This window comes from Aphis gossypii, chromosome 3 (genome assembly GCF_020184175.1).
Source record: "Aphis gossypii isolate Hap1 chromosome 3, ASM2018417v2, whole genome shotgun sequence".
NCBI classification, from domain to species: Eukaryota; Metazoa; Arthropoda; class Insecta; order Hemiptera; family Aphididae; genus Aphis; species Aphis gossypii.
This window is the reverse complement of record NC_065532.1, coordinates 45,841,510-45,867,003: the sequence shown is the minus strand read 5'-3', so window position 1 is coordinate 45,867,003 and position 25,494 is coordinate 45,841,510. Positions and strand designations below refer to the sequence as shown.

The window sequence follows — 25,494 nt, the reverse complement described above, 5'->3', positions numbered from 1 at the left end:
ATCTAAAACTCGGAATCTTTGTGTTAACTCTTAAGGTTAATGATACCGCATGCTTAAAACAGAGTCAATGTATCATAGTATTAATATTATAGTGAAGCGATAACGTGTATATTAGTACCTGTGTACCTGTAAGCTACCTGTATGTAAATAATATATTATAGAGTTTTCATAAAAAATATAGAGACTTTTAGTTATTTACAATGGTTTGGGGATTATTTATCTCCAATTTTATATAATTGATGTATTTAGCGGTAGAGCCGAGGGAAGTGAGATGTGTGTCTGCACTGTCTGGCTGTGGTAGGTGTGTATGATTTAATATTTTGTCGAGTTCTGCAGTGCTTGATTAATAAGTATAGATATTTTTAATACGGTTTCGGTGTTATTCATTTGCGTACCATTGAACTGATAGTATTAATATATATATATTATATATATATATATTATGTATGTATGTATCTTGTGTCTGTGCCACTAATTAAGGACAGCGTAAGGATATAAACTTTTATGTTATTCACCGTTCGTATTGGTTTTTAGTTATTCTGTACTTTTACTTCTTTATTTTATTTTATTGAATTATTAATTATATACTACAAATATTTTATGTATTACACATTCAACATGCTTCTAAATACATTTTTCAGTCAATAAGCTAATCTTCATAATTTTCCTTGGTTTAACGTAGCAAACACTCACATTTCAGATTCGGAAAAAGCGTGCAAGAAATAATTGTGGAGGTAACATTTATGGTATGTACTTAAATTGTATTGATGAAAATCGTAACTATAATATGTACTCTGCCATAAACCTAGTTTGACGAAGGTAGTTAATTCAATATATTTTCGTTTTATTAATGATTTTTATATAGGTAAATGGAATTAATCGATTTATTCATACTTGAACTATTTTATGTACACTAGTAATAAAATGATTATGCTTTGTCCATTTAAAAGATTATATTTATGATATCATGCTTGTAGAATACAGCTCGTTTGAGAGTATGGTTATTGTTAAGAATTATGATTTACAAAGCTAATAATGTGCAATTTCGGCTTCATAGGTCATAACAATTAAAAAAATGTCTGTGTTTTTGGTCCCACTGCTACTTAGTTTTTTTTTTTTGTTATCTTGTTTAATCAGTTATATCATTACTATAATTTTTAAACTTCTTTTTTTGTACATATTAATATAGCGAATAGTGATTATAATATTGTGTTTCTATATTGCAAATCTCAATTGTTATTAATAATAAAACTGTAAATATTAAGAATATTTTATTTTATGTTTATTATTCACAGAGGCAATTTTAAGATAAAAAGTAATCTCATGCTAACTAATAATTGTATTTTCGACGAATTTGACATTAATTCAGAAACAGCTGTATAAAGTTTCTACAATCTGATTGAGATTTTTTATTTTTGTAAAAAGTACAGATTACAGACGTAACGTTTATATTGAAGAAAAAAATTAACTCAATAAAAACGTATATTGTAAATATTGCTAACAAAAAAAAAAAAAAAAAACCAATTTGATTGTATACTTAATCCATTCCCGTTTTAAGAACATCTTCTATTATACATATAGCCGAATCGATATTATTTTATATGTATTTCGTGAATTATTTTGGCATGCGTTCAACGTAGAAGTTTAAACCAAACGGACTCGTAGACAGGTCTGATAAATTACAACTATACCATCCTGGTTCTGGATTCGATGTAAATACCACTTTTGACATCCGTTAGACGTATTGGAAATGTACCAAATAATTGTCAACTAATTAAACATTTACCCACACGTCGTATTAAATTTTGCATATAAATATCAATTATTCAATGTAATACAATTTAATGAAAAGTGTCAAATCATGATGTTTAGCAATGTATCCACGCTCTGTTGTATACAAGACACACGTTGTAATGATAGTGAGCTTAAACAAAATGTGTGAATATTTAATTAAAATAATTGTTTGTTCAATACCTATAGAAGATAAAGTTATTATATATATATTTTAGCAGAGAAATAGTATTTTTATATTTGATTTATTATCTAAACTATATGGTTGTGTAGTGAAATACTTTATAGAATAATAACCATAACTTTGAATTTACTATTTTGTATACCTACCAATTGAAAGTCAAGTATAAACGATAATTCATAATAGTCAAAATCAAAACATACTTAAAAATAATTTAATCAATCTCACCAAATGGTCAAAATCATTTTTAAATAATATGATTAATTGTTTTAAAATGTTTAAAAACAACAAACTCTGACATCCAAGTAGTCTATACCCAAAATACTACAGTTCCTACAAAACTAAATCCTGACGTGCGCCTGCAGTTAAATTAAATTAATGCCCAACTTTCAAAATTACTCTCCTGACTTTTTATCTTGTTGTTTAAAACTATCTGTATGCAATTTATTATTCAAATAATTTAAATTGATTAAATTATAATATTATGTTAAGTTCTAAATAAGTTGTGTAACCGTTTTTCTGTATACGCATTTTTTATATGGTAAAAAATGATATTTTTTAGTTGTTATTTTTTATAGAAAAAAAAAATATAATTCGAAATTATTAATTATACCTGTACCTATTTAACACTAAATTTTATATCAAAAAATGTTAAGATAACATTTTTTATGAATGTACAATGCATAAGGTACGATAAAATAAAACGTCTTCCTTAATTCACATATTACTTCATTCTTTAAAATATTATTAGATAGATAAACATAAATGATAAATTTACATATTATTTTACTGAATTAATATAAATATAATTTTATTTAAAAAAAATAAATTGTTAGTTAAAGTTTTAAATAAACTTAATAATATTTTTTAAATCATTTACAAAAAAAAAAATGTTTAAAAAAATTTAAGGTATACACGGTTAAATTACATATTGCACAATATGATTATAATGAGAACTTGGATTTTAAAGCATAATAATATGCTTCTTTTTTTATATTATATTAGATAGAGATCTAATTTTTATACATAAATTCATTTCACGTCATTTTGATTCCTAATAAACAAAATTATTTTTGCTATTTTCAGTTACTTCAGCTATAGAACTGTTATATGTTTATTATGCTACTATAGTAATAATAAAAAATTGAATTAATTAAAAACGTAAAAACCCAGAATGCGGACTATTCGATTATTATTGTTTTCGTTATCGGGTTGTTTATTAAATATATTAAATGATTAGATTATCGATATTCATATAGCCTGTAGTACCTGTATGGCCAGTATGTCTTTAACATAGATATTGACCATTTCAAAATTTAAAATTTAGTGTTATAATTTGAAACCTTTTGTATGGGATATGCACCGATCACTATAGTGGATATAGAGAGTTCATTTTCTATGTTAAATAATAAATATTCTGTCGGACAATAAAGTCAGTTTCACTACTGCAAATCTAGGGGAGGAAAAGGTAATTAATTCTTGTTTTAATTCAAATTAATTTTTCAAATATTTTTATTCATTTCTATAACTAGTTCTTGTTAATTTTTATTCATGCTTTTTTTAAAAAAAAATATGCTTCTTTTTTGATTTTTTATAACAATCGTGTACTTTTTTAGTTGCTTATTATGCTTTAAAATCGGAGCCCTAATTATAACTTATAAGAATTCCAAGTATTATAAAATTTTTAATTTTGTTCTTATTTAATTTTTTATATATCAATAATATATTTTTTATACAATCAAATCACAGATAAATACTTTATTCAAAATGTTTAACAAGAATCGAATTTACAAAAATTTTGGCATTATAAATTATAATTATTGCTTATCATATTTTATATATTTAAATCAATGAAAAATAATTATGACGTATATTTAAGTTTTGCTTGTAAAAACAATGAAGTTTTTGTCGTTAATTTCAAAGGTAAAAAAATATACTGCAGTTATAATCAAACAATTCGAAAATTAAATGAATAAAGTGAATAAACATATTAATTTTAATTTTATTTAACATTTAAAAGATTGATGATGATAACTCTTCATACATATTTATCCATGTATTTTTCTAAATAATAAAAGTATTCAAAGTATGGTTTTTGGAATTTTCTTGTAAAAACCTAACCATATTTTCAATTATTTAGATTTTTTATAAGGAATTTCCTGTGACGTACTTTGCGATACAAATTCTTTTCTTTTTTTAATGAAAAATATTTTTTAATGCTAATTATTAAGCAGATAATTTTTTTATGATTTATTAGTACTTGTACACTGAGAATAATAAATAATTATTAAAAATAGTTACATTAAAATATATAATAGGTATTTATTATGGAATATAGAATCTAATATTTATTGTACCTACATGGACGATTTTTATAAACTATAACATTTTTATGAACTAATAATATAAATAACTAATATTTTCAAACAATTATTGACCTATTTACTATTGGTATAATGCATTACATTTTTCAACATGACCAGTTGCATTATAATTATATGCGGAATACAAGTAAGAATTTACATCTCATAGACATATTATATATTTCACAATTGTATTATTGAAATTGATAATAATGTGATTAACGCTTTTTAATAATAATAATAATATTTTTATAATTTTAGATATATTCAATAAATAATAATAATACAATGACCATTTTTTAATTTAAATTCTTCTTAACTTGCTATACTTGATATATTAATTTTATTGAAAATTATAAATGCTTTGATATTATCTATTTTAAGTTATCTTATAATTTTTAAAACTGAAAATTCCTACTCCCTCTATGAGTGGTTTTAATTATAGTTGGCTATTTGAAAATTTATTTGCATTCCACTATTACAACTAAGTATCATAATTGTCTGTTTTGTATTTAAATCGATTTTTGGAGAAATTTAGAAAACATTGCATAAATTATACAACAACATTATTCTAATGTATCATACTTCCACACTTAATTGTGTACTCCAATTTCTAATTTGTTAGACTTAAATTAATACTTTTCAAGTGTAAGTGATTTTTTTCCTGTTAAAACGTCGATGAAAACTTATAAGTGTTGAAATGAGAAATGAAAACATTTTTTTTTTTTATTTAATGATATTAATAATTGCTTCAATTCAGCATGACATTGTCATGTGCATAATAATTATCAAAATATCGTTCCACAGTGTTCTTGGGTTGAAACGGTGTTAACCATTATCTCATAGTTTGTATAAGGTACGGGTAGGTAGAGCATGGATTTTTTTCAGCTAGTCTTCAAAGACTCATTTGCTGCTCAGTTTTCCATTTGTCGTTAGCAGATCCTTCCATTCTGTCACCCCCGCTGATCCTCGAACATGGAGTATAATGATAAATGATATTAAGTGTATAACGGATGAGGCGAAAATAAAAATGCCGTGAGCCAAATCCTTATAGGGTCGTGTACAACAAAAAAGCCTGTCGACCTTTTTTTTCTGTGCAAAAGTTTTGAGGGCGGGAAAAAATTGCAAACTCCATGTTAATGAATTGGAGAGTTATTTCAGATTTTCTGCAGTGTTTTAAAAATATGTATAAAGTATAAACAACACAGCACTAATTGAAAAAGCCTTCTTGATTGCTGCAATGTAATTTATCAGAACGAAATTGTTCGTAATATTAAAACTCGTGATATTTAATAGTGACTCTACCTGTAATCGCATCAATAAATTAAAGATTTTTGTCAAAGAACATAATTTTTATCTTTCGATACTATCTTGGATTACTCATTTAAACTTAGATAATGTTCAATTGATTTTTTATAAATGATTTAGTTCATATTATTATATCAATGAAAAAAATTGCTTTGTTCAACCTAATTATTTAAGAAACAAATAATAAAAATCTACCTACATACATAATAATATGGTTATTGTATGAATATATTTATTTTATTTATTGAATTAACTGAATCTAGCGCGCTGCCATTAAGTGATGCTACCTTTACTAGTCTGGTAATACAATTTACCAATATAAATCTATATTATTAAAAAAAAAATGTCATCAGTCATCATTAATACCATAATACTGGCTTAAGAAATGCTTTGTTTAACCATAGATTCTAGAACTAAAACCACTTTTTTAATTTAATTTTTTTTAGTTGGAATGGAGAAAAAACTGTACGATTTAATGTTAAAAAGTTAAAACTAGCAATATCAAAAAATTAATAATTAAGAACGATATTATGTTATTTTATTTATCAAGTAGATTTCATATAATTGCTATTACATTTTAGTTTATAGATATTTTGAGCTTACCATTAATTTAAGTGAAACATATAATTGGTAACTGGATATGATTTATAATAATTATACGATTTTTAAAATAAGTAAAAATAGTTGAATATGATACGAAATATAAAATGATATTGCTAAAAATTGAACTAATATTTTAGGTATAAACTATATAATGTATTGCATTATGGTTCTGAAATGACCCGTTTTTCTAATTGGAAAAAAGGTAATTACTGAGTACAATTATTAGATAACGGATTAATTCCCAATGTCATAATAAATTGCTCCAAGTGTATAAAAGGTATCTGTATAGTTTATAGACCAGGTAAAATGTATTAAATACTGTTGTATTTAACAGTTTCCGAACTCCAAAATGTGGAAACTTTAATCTAATTGTATAATTTTCAAAGTCGAAATCCCAAATAACCCATTGACAACATCATGAAATTTAAATAGATATAATTTCACCATAATCCTATACAGGATAGGAGCTGTTATGCATTTTGTAGTGTTTATCCAGTTCTGAATTAATTATATAGATTATATGAATTTTTAGATATAAATGTACAATGCATAACTTAGAACTATTTTCCAGTGGATAAAAATAATGTAAAATTTATTTTGCAGTACTTTTGTAGAATATAATATCTAAATATGATGCATAGTAAACATCCAAAAACATTTTCTAAAATATATAAAATCGATTGTGCATATAATTTATGAAATTAAATTTAAGAAAATTGTGTTTTGTATGAACCGTAATATTATACTACCTATACTATATACTATATAGCATTAAAGAGTTATGCAATTTAAATTTAAATTTTTCATTAATATTTTTTTCTCGATTTTTATGACTATGGATTTTAACATGGGTTTTATATTAAAATACAATTTTTATCATGGTGTACCTATAAATTGTTTATTCATTCGAGATCGGTTACTATGATCGAATTCAAAATATATGCATCGCATCGTCTATACGTAAACGTATCAAAAGTCCTTTGCAAGACAGGAATTAATCAGTACTCACAACCCATGGGAGTTGTTTAGTTACAACGGTTTTGTTTGACACAATAAAAAAACCTTTGACGTAAACTTTAACTTTGCGATTATCTACAATATCGGAACAACAGCATATCGAATACAGTTTGTCATTACACAAAACTCTGCACTTCCCACAATCGCTACACATATGTACATACTCACTGACTGTTCTCCAACTGTAACTGTATAACATGTTTATTATAACATTTATTACAGTTTGTGTCATTATTATATGAAAACTAACTTACTAAGGCAACTATTATATTATTATAGATGTTTTGTACTACTGTAGCACATTTAAACACGTTATGTATGAAACCAGAATAAATTGAAAAATAGTTATAATCGCATAGTCCTTTTCATATATCCTTGCAATGAATTTAATTCATACGTATAAAACAAATCATTCGAATAATTAATTAAATAAATTATCAATATTCAACTATGACACTTATTTATAGCATATTATTGTTGTATAAATAATTGAAGATTGAAAAGTAATGAATACATTTGATAATTACGTTCTCAAAATAATAACATTTTACACTAATAGAAATAAAATATTGTGAGTTGGTTTATTATTTAAGTATGTCAATTATAACAACCGTTTAACATATTGAACTATCTTTTATTTTCTTAGGTAAATAATGGTAATTTTTATTTTGTTATGTACCCACGTAGCATCTATAATATTCATTTAAAATAAAATAAATAGGTATTTAAGAAAATATCAAAAACCTTTTTTTTTGAAAAATTCATTAAAAACTTAACACAATATTATTTTTAAGCATAACAATGATAATATGATCTATAATAGAAATTCCATAAATCATTTTTACGATCATGTAATACGGATCTGTATTATATGATCCCTAAGTGAGATGTATTCCCATTTCACTTGTCTTACAACTGATTGTGGTTTTAACGGATTACAACAATAGGTATTGGTATAAAGTGTTAACATTACTCTTATTGTTGCTAATGCGATGTACTTAGTATGTGAATAAATGATGCGTCACATTAACATATTATGGAGACGATAGTTGAGGACCATATTATTTATATTATATAAACGTTTGTAAAAAAGATAGATATTTATAAATATTATGGTCTATATTATTTGTGGCCGTTATGTTAAGCAGTAAGTAAAATAGTTTTTTTTTTTATTATTATTATTATTAGTTTGTAACATGAAGAAGTTTTTAATTTGACAAAGGTAATACAAGTGACAGATATAATCCAAAATGCGTCTCGTATAAGCTTCCTGTTAGGTTGGTAATTAACCAAGTTGTTTGCTTTTCTAAAAGAATACAATTATTTCTATTTTTAAACGTAATTGCGTGTTGGTATTACCGTTTGTAGTTTTCAAAGATCATAAAACTTTTTAACTATACTGTTCTCAAAATTGTTATTTGTTAAAACCAAATAATATATACTACCTACGGTGTAGTTAAAATGAACGTGTTTTATTTATTTCGCTTTTCAGAACTCATTTTTACATGTAAACTATTATTTTTTTTATACTTTGAAATAATGTATAATTGTTCAGTACTTAATATTTAACACGATACATATTCAGACATATTGAAAAAAAAAGTTAAACCTATTACTATATAATAAAATTAATTGATTACATACGATTATATTATGATAATCAAAAAAATAAGTGGATCACCTAGTAGATGTCTTAATATCTTACCTAATCATCGATTTTCTCATGGTCTAAAATTTAGTATACCGTTTAAGCATTTTCATTAAAAATAAAAAAGGATAAATAACATTTATTTAACGATTGTATAAAATTCGAGAACACTAAAATTTAAAATTTATAATATTTATAGTTACCTTTCTACTTAAATTGTTATTATTGTATTAATTATTTATGAAAAAAAAAATTATACAATAAAAGTGAAAGTTAAACAGCATTTTTAATTGTCTCGAGACATGGTTTGGCTTATTAAAAAGTAAAAAAATAACATTTTTCACAAGTACTGAGATTTTATTTTAACTTTCATATTTGACCATAAAAATTACATTATAGACATTTAAATTAATATTATTGATATGCGTATAACGTATATGTATATAATTTATTACCATGAAAATATTAAGATATTTTTTATAGTCGTTGCATTAAAACTGTATCTAAACGTACATAAAAAATAAATTATTAAAATATACACAAATTTAGCATATCATTATCTTTTATCTATACTATATTAAAAAAATAAATAAATACTTTTTCGCAAAGATTTTTTTTTTGTCTTAAAAAGTTTATTACTCTTTTAGATTTTTAACAAAGTGATTAATAATTTGGTTTTAAAATTATATCTGTTATTTTATTTTAGAATGTCATAATGCAGTTTTGGATCAAAGTAAAAATGCTTTAAACTCCTCGTTGAGGATTTTTTATTTTAGTGTTATATTGTTGTATCTAATAGGAACTTTGAGTGATCAAAAGAAGAAAATTCACAGTTACTTTCAAAATAATTGGCAAAAACAAATAAGAAATACGTAAAAACAAGAATATTTACGTAATACCTAATTTTTGTACGGTATTTACTTGAGTTGATAGCAACTTTATATTATTATAATGATAACATAATGTAAATATGTAAAAAAAAAACAAATATTTAAAATGTGCAACATTTTTGGCAAAAATTATAGCAATCTATTTTATTACTTACATAAAAATAAATTACTATTAATAATATAAATAAATTATAAAATATCCCAAGAAATAAAACCAATTATACAGCAGAACAGCTTTATGGGTTTTATATACATTTGTAAATAATAATAATACGTTTTTATAAATAAATACTGACAAGATTCGTTATTTTGATACATTGATCATTTTCTCAAAACATTCTGCTTCAGAATAATATGAATGTAAATATGTTAATTAAACACACTATTATTGTTAATTTTCTCCAATAATTATAAAACCTAGAAAGTGCCACAAAACAATTACAATGTAATTGATTTATGAAAATATAGGTTGAATTATTAATTGAAGTTTTTTTTTAATATTTATTATAATTATTACTTTTATTTTATCGAAAAGTGCATTAACCGTTTAAAACGTAATTTAATTGTACAAAAGAAAACTTCAATTTACCAGTTTTATAAATATTTGTACTATTCTTACTATTTTCTACGTTTTTTTTCTTTTTAATGGTTTAATTTACTATACAATTGTAATTTATTTATAAGCAAAAAGAAGAGTAAATTGGTACCACTTTACTGTATAGCGAGTAGACAAGTGGGTAGGTATCTGCTGTACATTAGATGTCGAGTGGATCACTGTTATGAGTGTGTTAAATTTGAATTCAATAACATATAATTTTATATGAAAAACGATTCTGAGCGAAGATGGTTTGTCGGTATGATGTCAGCTTATAACATCACTAAGTATATTTCATACGTTTTTTTATGTATAAAGCTACTAAATTATTTAATTTTATTTATAGTACCTATTACCAGCTAGATTCGAGGTTGATATAGTTTTTACCATAAGTATTGCATTTATTATATTATTAATATTTAATCATTATAATATATATATTATATTTATACTATATTTTATAACTCAAAATTTAATAACGTCTTTTTGTAAATACCGTAAATAGTAAAGGTAGATTCATAATATACATATATACTATACTATAGATAATAATAATATATTAAAATGAATAAATCGTCATTGCAAACAGAAAAAATTCATAATAATAAAATATACTTTAATTATAAGTTCCCTGTTCCCACCAATAATCTTTTTAAATTATAATAACTTAATAATTAACATTGTTATTTATCGTTTTAATAAGTATTTTCGATAAAATTTTTTAACTTGAATTGTCTATAAAAGAGTCGAAATATTTTGAACAATTTTTAGTAAATTAAAAATGATAACTTTTTCTGTTTGTTTTTAGATTATAAAAAAAAAAGATAAGGAATTTTTAATTTTTACATTTTTAAAGTATAAATAGATCCAATTTTCTATTCAAAACCATCCTTAAAGTTGCAAAATCGAAAAATTTATTGACTACTTATAGTAGACACGAAAATAAAAAATAAAAATACATATTATTGTAAAATCAATACATTCATCGCTTCACTCAGAATTTAAAAACAATACTATTAATTTTAAAATCTTAAAAAAAACTGGGTCAGTTACACAATACTATAAAATAGTATAAATTCATTTGTACTTACTAGCTAAATAAATGGAAAAAATTTAATAAAAAATTCTTCAAAGTATATTATAAAAAAATAAAAATACTTTTATAAAAAGCAATTCAATTATATGCCACTATTAAAATAATAATTTTATGAACTGTAGTACATTAAAAATATAGTTGTACCATTATAACACTTTAATAGGTAATTGAAAACCGTGTTAAAATCTTATAATATCAAGCATAAGTATACCAATCATTATACTTAGTGCTAATGTTTTTTAAAATTATAATGCTCGACTAAGAAATATCTTATTTAATTTGAAATCGAAAATAATAATAATTAGATTAAGAATTTAATAAATATGATAAAATTTATTTTTTTATGAAAAAGACACATTTTTTTCTTCAAAATATTGTAAGTATAAATGACAGTAAATGTTGATGGTTTTGATGGATCAGGGATTTTAGTATAGGTAATATAGCTACATAAAAGTTATCTAGTTAAGTTATGTTTATAGAAATTTCTATACTTAATACTCGTGTAAATTTAAGTGAAACTGTAAAACTATTCACTTTTTATCTACTTTAAGTAGATCTGAACGTCAATTTTCAAATTAATTAACATAATACAATAAGTATTTTCAATTCACCAATGGAATAAATTACTAGATCGTTAATTTGTGCCACAAATTTAAGATTTATTTTCTATTCATCTTTAAACTATTGAACACTGTTATAATGTCTGGTCTTCAATATATTATATAAGTGCATTTTAAATATTATATGTGTGTGGTACACATTATTGACATTTAATTTAATTTTATAAAATCCAATCTATATAATATGATTGTTAAAATTATAAAATAATAATATCTACTATATTATTATTATTTATCACGATACGGTTATATGATATATATATATATATATCAATTAGAATCAGTGGCGTATGGATTGGCTTATTCGATAAAATGTTTTTTTCCTAGCTTAATATTAATCCCATCCCTTAATACTAATAATAATAGGTAAGATTATCTTTTTTTTCTATTCAACGAGATTTGGACCTTTGCTTTTAACCCTTTTCAAAAATCCTAAATATGATTATTATATAGAGCCAAGCCGCCAAATTCAGTATCAACGATTTAGGCACATACAACACCACTAAAGCTAAGCTCGTGTGTTCTATTTTTTTTTTTTTTTATATTCCACATGATTCTCTGACGGGAATGTTGATCAAATGCGGGTAAGCTAAACTATGCCATTATATTATTATAATTTATAATAATTGTCGCCTGGCGAATTTCGTACAACCACCGAGTGGTGGACAGCGATAGCCAATTTTACAGGAAACACGTAGTAATAATAATATTATAATATATACTGGCTAACAGAGAACGACGAGTAAAGCGGGTAAGCGTGTGGAGGCGGGAGATGACTAATGAGATTGCAGCTGTCTAGTTGTACGCGCGATTCCCATGAACTGGAGCTCTTGCATTATTGTAACAATAATAATAATTATAATTACGGTATAATATTATTATATTCTAAGCACGTGTATCGGGTGCCATTATCGATATCTCGATTGTTTAAATTTATAAAAATTTTATTATTATTAAGCAATAATATGTCATACAATACTTAAACACATTTTGAAATAAATATTAAGCTATTTTATTTGTATGTAGCTTCGATTTTGTATTCAAAATGAAAATTCGAGTACGTTGACTGGGTTATTAAAAAAAAAAAAAGTATACGAAAACATTTAAATAGGCTTATAACAATTATTTTTTAAAACTAGATTCGTAATAAATTATTATAAGAAAATTTAAACATAAAAACATATTTTTTTTTTATTATTCTTACTGCTCGAGCATAATATTTGCTATGAAAATAAATAAGTATTAAAAATTAAAATCCTTTTTTTTTTATTGTGTTGAATTATTTCATTGTAAAACTACCATAAGAAGTTCCGTGAAGCAAATTAGTGCGGTCATTAACTTTTAGTGGTCATAATTATTTCATACGCTTTACTGTCGACTCATAAATGTACTCTACTATTCTAATTTAATGTAAATTCACAATAAGATTAAATCATATTTTCACATACAAGTTCTCGCCAAACATATGTTTACATTAACCAATGATTTGAGTTATTGAGTATATTTAAATAATTGAAAAGTATTAGCCAAGATGATAAAATAAAAACATATTAAAAATAGGGACATATAAAAATAGCTTCGTACTTGAGTTAGAGAATTTTTATGATTTTGTTATTAATTTTTGATTTTAAACTAAACAAATTGCATCCAATGTCTCTAAACTCCGCACATGCATCTCTAGAACTTCGTGTAAACAAATATATTGTGTTCAGTAAAAATAATGTATGAAGGTTTAAAAATAAAACCATTAGTAGTTCAGTGTCCGTATTAAAATCAAATTCTCATTTTTAATACTATCTACTATACCACAATGGCACAATATAATAATTTGAATTAAAATGTAACATGCAATATAGCGATCTACTCAATGACGAGGTACAATTAACACATACAGTACCGAGTGTTTACCAATTTGTTGATTTTTATCAATGATATAAATTATTCATTTGAAATAAATTTGTTATCTTATAACTTTCATAAATATTGAAAAAACTTTTTCGTTTTATATAAATATTTTTTATGTATTTTTAGCGGTTATTCGCGTTTTTCATAATTTTAAACTCTTGTAAATATAATTTAAAGTATCTTGCATAACGCCGAAATTAACGTCAAGAAGCAGACTGCTTTTCGATTTAAACCGAATATTTTGAATTTATAACTTTTGTATGAAAAACATCGCTTTGCTTTTCTCTTAGTACAAGACCTTTTATAAAACGTATTATATGGTAGGAAAAGATTCATCGACCAGCCGCGTTAACACGGCAATTCAAATATCAGTGGCTCGGAAACGTCCTCGCCGCCAGCCGACGTATTTTTTTCTCGAGTAAATCGTCAATCATATATTATTTTCATCATTTCGAATTTCAATATTCGTCTAGACGTCTCGGGGAAAAAAAAAACGCTGCACGTCTACAGCATCTGGACCCCGAATAATATTATTAAATCTACTCATTGCACAGACGTAGGTATGACATAATATTATATTCCAGTGCGTATGTAACACAATAAAGCCATCGATCGGTAACAGCGATATCTAATATAACTACAATACAAATCATCTGTATCGTCGCGGGCGGCGACTTACCTGCGAAAGTCTCTGCTCCAGCAAGCGTAGATCACGGGATTCATGCCGCTGTTGATCCACCCGAGCCAGGCGACCACGGACGACAGCAGCTGGTCCTTGAACACGCAGCTCTCGTCGCAGAACCCGGACAGCAGGTTGACGACGAAGAACGGCAGCCAGCAGACGATGAACACGCCCATGACGATGCCCAACGTCTTGGCGGCCTTCTTCTCGCGGGACAGCTTGCTCAGCTTCCGGCTGAGCGAGAAGTTTTTCTGCAGCTGGTGCGCCCGCGTGTAGCCCCCGCCGCCGGCGGCCGACGCGGACGTGGTCGTGCCGCCGCCCCGGTGTATCCGCAGCGTCAGCTCCATGCGACCTCCGCCGGCGCCGCCGCCGCTGCCGCTTCCGCCGCCGCTTCCGCCTCCACCGGAACCGCCGCCACCGGAACCGCCGCCCGACGACGGGGTGGACGACAGCACTTTGGTGCCCAACCTCTGGCACCGGGTCTGCGTGACGGCCGCCGTGTAGATCTTGTAGTACGTGAACACCATGACCAGCAGCGGCACGTAAAACGATATGGTGGACGAGAATATCAGATATCCGGTGCTGTTGGTGAACGGGCACGTGTTGCTGGGCACCGGTTCGGTGCGGACCAGCCGCCACCAGATGATGGCCGGGAAGCTGATGACGCCGCTGCACACCCACACGGCGGCGATCAGCCGGTACGCCCGCTTCCGGCTCATCTTGGTCGGGTACGTGAACGGGTCGGTGATGGCCCAGTACCGGTCCAGCGATATCACGCACAGGTTCAGTATGGACGCCGTGCTGAACAGCACGTCCAGCGACCGCCACACGTCGCACGCGTTTATGCCGAACGTCCAGTAGTGGTCGAGCACCTCCTGCACCGCGCTCACCGGCATCACCACCAGCCCGACCAGGAAGTCGGCGAACGCCAGCGACGTGATGAAGTAGTTGGTGGCCGTGTGCAGGTACCGTTCCCGGACCACGGCGATGATCACCAGACAGTTGCCGAACACGGTCACCATGCAGAAGACCATCAGCACCGCCGACAGCGGGAATCGGTCGCCGAAAGTCGACCGACAAGCCACCGACTCATCCGTGCCCGACACGTCGTCGTATTCGTCGGCCGTGCCGTTTGCCAGCGCCACCATCGTCGTCCAGTTCATGGTCGCGTCCCTTCGCCGAAGTCTGTCTCTCGGAGCTCGACGTTACAGACCGCGTTAGGTATAGCCGTTCGACGTGTATCGCTGCAGTCCCGACTCGTTACTGAAACACACAACGCAATATTCTGGTTTTCAAAATCGTTCGCGGTAAGGGTTATACGTTCAATAAAAATAAATTAGATCATTCGGTACAATTGACGAGTACTACGACTGTATTAATGCTTTTGTGGGAATCGTTGATGAAAACATACACCGAGTCCCCCTGTATCGACGTGACTTATTGTACTTTTATTTGTTTTGTGCTTACGACAGTCGGTCTAAACTTCCGAAACGATTGCTGCCTATTTCAACTATAATCATAAGCCGACTCTTCTTGACTTAATACAACATATACATTTTATAATAAATATCATTCATTTGTTCATTGCATCGTCAGTGGTTGTTGTTTGTGTTTGAATAATGCATTGTCTACTACGCAGGGACCTACCGTTGCAATGAGTCATCGTAAGAAAACAAACTAGGTTAACTAAGGTTTGAATTTTGGCTTAGTTCGTGCCATTGTTATTATTATTATTGTTATTATTATTTTGGATTTGTAGATTCATGTTTTTGTTTGTCTAGGTCATTTATTATAGATCGGTGCATTTGTCATTAAAAACACGAGTAACTGCACTGACATACCGTACAATCGTTTCTCTATTTTATTTTTCGTTGACATATTTTACTCCTCACCTGTACGTCGTATTTTTTTCAAGAAAACCATTTTATAAAATTAAATTTTATTTTACGAATCTACAATTAATATGAATAATTATTACGGTGATGTACACCGATAAGATGATTTGGTATTTTATTACTTCACATAAACTATTAATAATACAACAAAATATTTATTTAGTCGAATTGATAAAATGTGTATAGTTAATAAATATTTGTTTTATTTAAATATTCTAAATCAAAGATATCCAATCCGCTGCTCTCAGAAAATGTTGATACATCTCTTCATTTCAAATAACTATTGAAAGTTATTACAATTTAAATTGTACAAAAATACGCTTATATATATAATATAAAAATAATTATATATAATATACTGTATTAGTTATATAAATGTGTTTAGCACTATAAAAAATACTGTCCATGACAAATTCTACTCGCTTATAGCAGCTCAGGCCTACCAAAAAAATTAAGCACCTCATGTGTAGTTTTAATAACTCTTGACTTTAAATTTGATTATTATTGATTTCTATTATATGTATCATATTATTATACACAATATTGATGTTATCAATTTTTGTAAACTAAACTACGTGTCTAAATAAATAAAAAGAGTTTTTGAACAACGTTGTACCCAATAACGTATACGAAAAATGTTTCAGCTCGCTTGATTTTTTTTTTTTGCTACCTAAATATGTGAAACTTTTTATCGAAAAACATATGTATATAAATAATTATACATATATACATTAAATTTAACCTGACCCTTTGAAAATTTCTGTATACGTCGCTGGTTGTACCTATGTTCTATGATCAGGAATACATTTTTAGGGTATTAAAACATTTAAAACCGTAATCAGACCTTAATTATATGACAACGTGCAAACAAAGTAGTATACATATGTATAGTCCGATAACCTGCATTATTATATGTTATTACATACTTTACCCGGGTGGTTTGGGATAAATTACAAGTTTTATTCCCTGAAAATAAAAAATAAATAAATAAAAACGAAAAATGTTAGCATACTTTAAAAGTTTTTTGTATAGTCTCGTGAATATTTCGTGAAATAAAAAAAATTAAAATGAAACAAAAAAACCTATGTGCCAAAAAAGATATACTCTTACGTTACTGCTAACGGTATCATGTTCCTTTAACTGTCACTCATGTATTTTAATGACACGGTAATCTGAATCTTAAATCAGACAGAGCGAGGGTCGTAACAAAATGTACCGTTTAGTCTGTTGAATAACATCTCGCAAGAAACTATAAATCATGTTTATTCAAATATCTTCAAAAAATACGCGAGCTCTCTGACAATATGAGCGCGTATAGTAAGCGCTTTGATGGGGGTTGAGAAGGTAGGGTTGAAAACGAGCGTGCAGAAATGTTATTCCGGTGAGTAAACTGCCAACGGGTAGGTTATTATACGGAAAGAACAATGAAGGTCGCACATGACGTATCGGGTGATTACGGGGTCATTTATGGAGGAAACGTTTCCGGCTCGGAACTGACACGGAAGGACAAGAACAAGGAAAAAAGACACTAGGTCCGGTGTGTGTGTGTGTGTGTGTGTGTATGGACTTGCTGCTATTATAAAAACGTGCATCAGTGACTAGAAATTATTTAGATGAAAAAATTGTAGATAGGAAATTCAGAGCTATATAACAATTTAACAATCAGCAATGAAGAACAAACTAGGCGACTTACGTATTTTAACATAAGGTTTTCGCCGTAGATTCGTAGAGAGCTATAAAGAATGTTTTAATTGATAGATCATACTTTTAAAAAAAATGCATTAAACATTATATTTATTCGATTAGGATTTTTTAACGTTTTCGACGTAAATAGTTCGTAATTTTCTCTGTATCAATTAGTATTAATCATAAAAAAGTTACTGATCAGAAATTAATTAACTTCTAAAAAGTTTAAAAAAAATATACATACATACTGATATTTATTTATTTGTTTAAAATATGAGAGAGAGAGAGAGAGAGTGAGCATCGGATTGTTAAAATAAAATAACAAATAATAAACTGATAATAAAATCAACACATATTTATTTTTGTATGTTTTGTTTTATAAATGTTTGGAATTGTATAAATTGTAATTAAGTAATATATTGAGAATTCTGAGAAAACAATAATAATTAAACGTTCAATAAAACGATTTTCTTTGAAGTATCTTAACCCTAAATATTTAAACAATAAACGTTAGTATTATTTTTTCAATAAAATATTTATACTTTAATATTGGAAACTTAAAAAGATAATACTATAATTTAATTCTAAAAATAAACTTTATTGATAAATCCGAAAATTCTGAATGATTTCATTTTTGTTGCAATTAATCGTTTAGTCTCCGCAAAGACGGTCTGGTGAGGTGATGTAAAAGTACTATCTCAGGATTTTTTTATTTATTTGATGGAGGTGTGAAACATTCACAACTGACATTGACATCAAAAGTATTTTAAGTATTTTGAAACTACTTAGTTAATCCTCTAAAGAGTCTAAAGGCGTCTCTGAGTTCACTTACTTAAGAATTTGTGTGTATAGTAATAATATTATGTATGATATTTTTGACTTTTCATTGTCCATAAAAATTATGAGTAAAGACTGTAAAAAACTCAACTGTTTCTTTAATAAATCTTAATCGGATAAATCAATACTTTATAATAATTGATGAATTTATATTGTTCATTTTATAATTAATTTCATTCAATTCAAATAAGTATTGTACAATATGAACTTGCCGAACTCCTCGATTTTAAACGTTTACAATTATAAAAATTAATAAACCACAATAAAAAATAATCATGAATTATAAATTAAATATAATTAATAAATACTAATTTTGAACAAATAATTATTATGCTAAAATCATTCCTTTTTATAAATTCAAATAAGAATTTATTGTGAAAAATTAAAAAAAAAAAATCAAACATTATGGTCCATTATATTAAAAAAGTTAGCTAGAATATTAAAATAAAAATAGTATTATTTACTTAATAATATTAAATTATCTGTAAATGTATTAAAATTAATTGTGTTAGGTATTAAGTTTCGTGATTGGTTTCATTAGTTGCGTGACTCATATTTTTTTATATGGCTCGTAACAAAATATCACAAAGCCACAACAATATCAAAACCGAACAGTTTCCCGCACATATATTTAAACGGTTATGACGTGAAAAATGATAACAATTGACGTATAACTGTAATTTGTTATATTATTATGTGTGTGCTGTGCCTTGTGTTTGTGTATATATTTCTATACTATCTTTAAAATATTTCACACATTTGTTCCAAGTACGATCGGAATTGTGATGATTTTTGTTTTTTCCGTATTACTACTATACAAACTATATACAGAATATAAAACATGTAAAAAAAACCTTTGATAAAACAAATACAAAGTTATCTTCTTTTTTATAGACAAAAATAAAACGCATCAAATCAATATTTATGGTACACCTTTATTTCGATTTGTTGCGATGTAGCCTATAGTTAACCGACAATCGAAATCGTCTAGTACCTAGTTCACCGTTTTTGTAAACATTAACGACGAATCGTTACTTTTTTACTCCAACATATCAGCCAAACTAATACATATATCATACTCGTACAATATTGTAAAATAATAATATCTATTAATATCGAATAATTATTACACATTAAAGTTCTGTAAGTCTATTTAACAAGAAAATAAAAAAAAATAACATTACACGTCGAATAATATTATATGGTTGGGAAATGGGAAAAATTATATGTATTAGTATATGTCATGTTCTCGTCAAGTGGTATACGCTCAAGGAAAAATCGAAAATTTTCTCTTTCGAAAACATAGCTATTATTTGTATAATAATAAAATCTGCAGAGCAAAAAAAAAAAAAAACTATCAAGTTTTATAGATTTTGAGTACGGCGATACATCGGTCTGTTTTGGTTTTAAACCGATTTGTAGTTTTTTAAGGTTTATATCTGAAGCTTTTATGGGCACTAAAATTGCTCGAAAAGTTTTACGAAAAACCTCTATATAATTTTGAATTGAACACTATTGTACCGTAAAGTGGTCATTATTTAGGAATTTTCCAGTTTTTTCGGGAAAAACTAAGAACAGAATAAAAATAAGTAGTTGTATTATACGAGAATCAACCACCCTAACAAAATATCGATCATTTTTGCGTAAGTTGAGCTCTGCAGATCAGTATAAGCTTATTCGAATGTATTTTTTTTTCCAAACATTTAAATGCACTCGCCTTAATCAACTTTTTTTGATTTTGAACGAAACATTAGTATTGCAAGTTTATATGCACAACAAATCTGCATTAACTATCACATAAGTATCTTAAAAGTTTTAAACTATATTTTGAATCATATTCCCTAGAAACACTGTTCTGTCAAAATTATGATAAAAGTGACAGTTTATATTTCATTCTTGTCTAACATCAGTTACATCTACTGTAAATGAGTATAAGTATATCAAACTATGACCGGCTATTTTTAACTCCGTGTCATATTGTCTATAAACCACACAGTAGTGCCTAAAAAATATAACACCAAGCCACGATTACACAATATAACCTCTATGAAGGAGCTTATTTCCTTGTCAAGTGGTAAAGAAGTCGAAGGATAGTCGAAGTACCTAGTTGGTCCTACAGACATGAATGATTGATACGACGTGTATTATGATAAAACTTCAAAGTGTAACAAAACAGTTCGACTCAACCAATTCCGTCTGTTTGAAATCAACGCACGGAATAGTATCAAAATAATATAATAAGTTAATAAAAAAAAATAAATAAACACCATATTATTTTAATAACATGTAATGTTATTGTGTGAGTACCTATTGTATTATGTTTAATAACGTATGAATATTATTACATGGACATTTTTTAGATTTTCATTTGGTACATAATCACGACCGTTAAAATACAAAACTATGGATTTTAACCAAGTTCGAAATTACACTATAATTGGAAGCGGTAAAGATACTTACTAGCAATATTCAAGTTTTCAAAATCTATAAAAATAATTTTTTAGCTATAGATGTTTCGTTGAAATTATCTTTACGCATCGAACTTTTTAAAATTGTTAAACTGAAGTGTACACTATAAAGATTTAATTTAAAAACTCTTTAAAATTTGGAAGCTTTGCTTGCAAAATGTTTAACTGTATTTCATAAAATATTTGTAAGTGTTAAAAATGGATTATATTTAAGATAAAGAAAAGTTTATATAACTTTGGTAAGATTTGTAATATTTTTAACGTAGCGCACCTAAAGCATTTGAGACTACCCAATTATAAATTATAGCAGTGCACTTCCTTCCAATAAAACAAACAAAAAGTAAAACGCCATCATAAATACAACAGACATTTATAGATTTCAAGATTAAAAAAGTTATTTGATTATTTCTGTACTCAACTTTATGTAATAAGCTAAATTAATTTAACGGTACATCAGTTAACAAAAGGGGTTATCTCTGGTAAATTATTTGTTTCTCCAAAAACTTTGTTGAGTATTATAAAATAAAATATTTAAAATTTCATTAATTATTAAATACTATAATTTATTTAAAATACATCGTGGTGTAGGTTGGATGTTGGTATAGGAAATAACAAGAATAGTGATTATTTCTTGTAAATAAACTTCAAAATACATTTTAAACATCTTTTACTTTAATTAAATAACTAACTTAATTAACTTGATACTTAAATGAATAAATGAATAAAAAAAAAGTTGAAATAAATAAATAAATATTTTAGTACCTAACATAATATTATGTATTATGTTAAATAATACATGTTTTTAATTGTGAAAATTAAAAAAGAATTTTATACAAATACTTATAAAAACTTTTTTGTTAATTGTTTATTTAAGTAATTATTTAAGTTTATAAAAACAAGAAGGAGATTGATTTTTTTTTTAATGACTATTATGATTTCAATTTTTATATATTATGTAGTTTTTTCTCTATTTATCACTTACATTAAATTTTAATACCTACATTTAATATCTGAACGGATTTGTTTTTTTTTAATGTCTACAAAAACTTTTTTATCAAAAAAAAAAAAAGACTTTAATATTGTAGTTGGAAGTTTCTTGGACCAAAATAGTTAGGTATAACTCTGGGAGATTAAAAGTAAAAATATTTACTGTACTTTTCAAAAAAAAAAAAAAAAAACAGGAAAAATATTTAAATAAAATTACGTGATACAGGAATATATTATTTACTCTGTACCAATTTTTGAAAAAATAAATTTTTTTTTGTCAAATAAAAATAAATAACTGAATGCTTGACATTTTCACCAAATATTTATTTTATTTTATCATTAATTAAAATTTTCAAAGTATTTTAAATTTATTTAAACTATTTATTATTATTTATAGATGTCCGTTTATTCAACTTTTTAAAGTATGTTGACATTTTTTTTTCATATCATAAGCTTGAATAGTTAATTAGAACGAGGTTACAGAAATTACAAATATCAAAAATATTTTATTAAATTAACGTTTATAGTTTGAAATTTGACGTTAAACATGAGAAACATATTGTAGAGTGTCAAATTATTTCAAAATTTATAAAAAATTTTATATTTTAGGCTTAAAAAACAAATTAGTAATTTAAGAATTCATTGAAAGTTTTCTTATAAGAATTTAATAAAAATTTAGCATAATATAACCACATTCATTTTTCACGAAAATTTAATGTTCAAATATTGATAAAGGTGAATTTTTAAATGTAGAATAACAAACAAGTACCTACAATTAAAAGCATTTAAAATTCAAATGTTTATCTAAATAAAAATTTTAATCAAATATTAAAATATTAATTATTTAGTTAAAAATTCATAATTTATAAAAAAAAATATTGAAAATTTGCTTAGTATTTTGTAGTTTAAAATCCATTAAATCATCTCTATTTTAATAACTGGTATTTGAAAATTTAATTCAAAGTTCTTCTAAAGTTTTCCTACAGTAATTAAAAAATATGAAAGATAAATGTACCTATACAATTTTTTTTTATGATCAATCGCAAGGTTTGAAACAATCGAAATACACTATACAGTGAGTGACTCTCCCTGGGTATTTTATCTCTTACTGAATTTTATCTGAATTATATTACCTTCAATTCAAAACTTCAAGAAATGTAATGTACTTTATGTTTTATATGTAACATTTTGAATCATATGAAAGTTGAAATTGAATTATTAGAACTAGATATAGTAAATCGGTATAGAAACTGACAAGATACTGCTAGTGTCCACTAAAATGTTATCAAAAAAATTGGATTTGTGAATATATTTCTGTTTTTAGTTTAAATTAATACACATTTTTATTATTATAAGTTATAGTAAAAAAAATTTTGCGGTTTCATTATATTATAATACAATATAATACTATTATATATGTATTATATTACAATACAATTATTATGGGTAAAAATAGGTACCCTACCAATCTTTAAATTTAGTTTTTTTATAATGAATAATGTTTAAATATTTTTCAAAAAGAGATATTACGTACAAATCCGCTTCTTATAAAATGCATTATACTGTGATACATGTTTTGCATACAAAATAACTTTCCGTCTAACATTTTTCACTCTTTGAATAAAGAGGATATATTTTGTTCTGTATATATTTTAATTCAATACATTTATATTGTCAATTATATACTCCATAAAATAAATATATTAATATATTGTTAAGTTTAAGCACAATGATTAATGTACCATCTAATTACTCCTTAAAAGTTAAGACGCTTATGTTCACTTATAATAATATACAATTATACTCGTATTAAACACTGAATATTGTAATAGTTTTAAATTATTTATTTAATTTACAAAACTGAGTATGCGGGATAGACGATAAGTATAATACTTGTGAGAAAATGTGCACGTGACCGAGTAACACCGTGGGTATCGTCGTCTTTATATTAAAAAAAAAATGTATTGCACACGACCCTAATTCCTATATATCTATATACAGGTAATATTAGATGAAGAAAAGAAAAAACTTAACAATATATGTGTGTGTGTGTGTGTATATATGTATTAAAAAGCTAATTTATTTACGGTAAGGAATATTATTTATAGTTTATATCATGTAATTATTATTTTTTTTTTTTTACAGCGAAAACAATAAAACAGCTAAAACAAAAAATAGAATGCGCGTTTGGCAAAAATAAAAACCGATAAAAATGTTAATTATTATAATATTTTGTGTTGATTCGAAAGGAAGTATTATTGTCTTTTATTTTAATTAAAAGCGATAAAATATTTCAAACGGAGTTTTCTGTAGAAGATAAATTAATAAATACCTAACCAAATTATGTGGGTATATATATTATAATATTGAACACGAATACATTTCAATCATCATGATAACATACATCTGAGTTTAATAGATGATTCATAGATTATTTTTTATAAAAGATAAAAATATTTAACATTTTTAATTTTCAATAATATCCAATACTCTATCGTGATTTACTGTATTTTAGAAATAATAATTAATAACGAAAATAAGCTTATTTAAGAGTGTATTAGAACTAAAATTGTATATAATTGCACAATATTACAAATAGTTTACGTTTAAACATTTTCATATACATTTTATGCATGTATAAATGTTAATTACGTTTTAAACAACCAAACATTAAAAAAAAAAAATGAATGGCGGACGATTCATTAAGTGTATGCCAGCTTTTAACTGTGTAAACCTTACCAAGATTTTGATAATCTTGAAGCTAGCAAAAAATAACCCTATTAAACTTTACCTCCCATCTATTTAACGGTTTTTTGAAATACATTAAATTTGCATCTCAACTCTAACTAAGTAACGACCGGTCTTGTATATTAGCATTTTTTTCCGGGTTTGGGGTTATTCCAATTGTAATTTGTTTAATTT

At 26.5% G+C, this 25,494-nt stretch overlaps 1 protein-coding gene across 3 annotated transcripts in view; it reads right to left on the bottom strand.

Moving 5' to 3' along the window:
- LOC114124534 (dopamine receptor 2) overlaps positions 1 to 25,494 on the bottom strand; it is a 120,773-nt gene that overhangs the window by 92,264 nt on the left and 3,015 nt on the right. For all 3 annotated transcript variants that reach the window (XM_050203697.1, XM_050203696.1, XM_050203695.1), the window contains exon 2: positions 14,697 to 15,962. In XM_050203697.1, coding sequence (XP_050059654.1) covers positions 14,697 to 15,862 — 1,166 coding nt within the window. In that variant the 5' untranslated portion in view covers positions 15,863 to 15,962. The remainder of the gene's footprint in view (positions 1 to 14,696; positions 15,963 to 25,494) is intronic.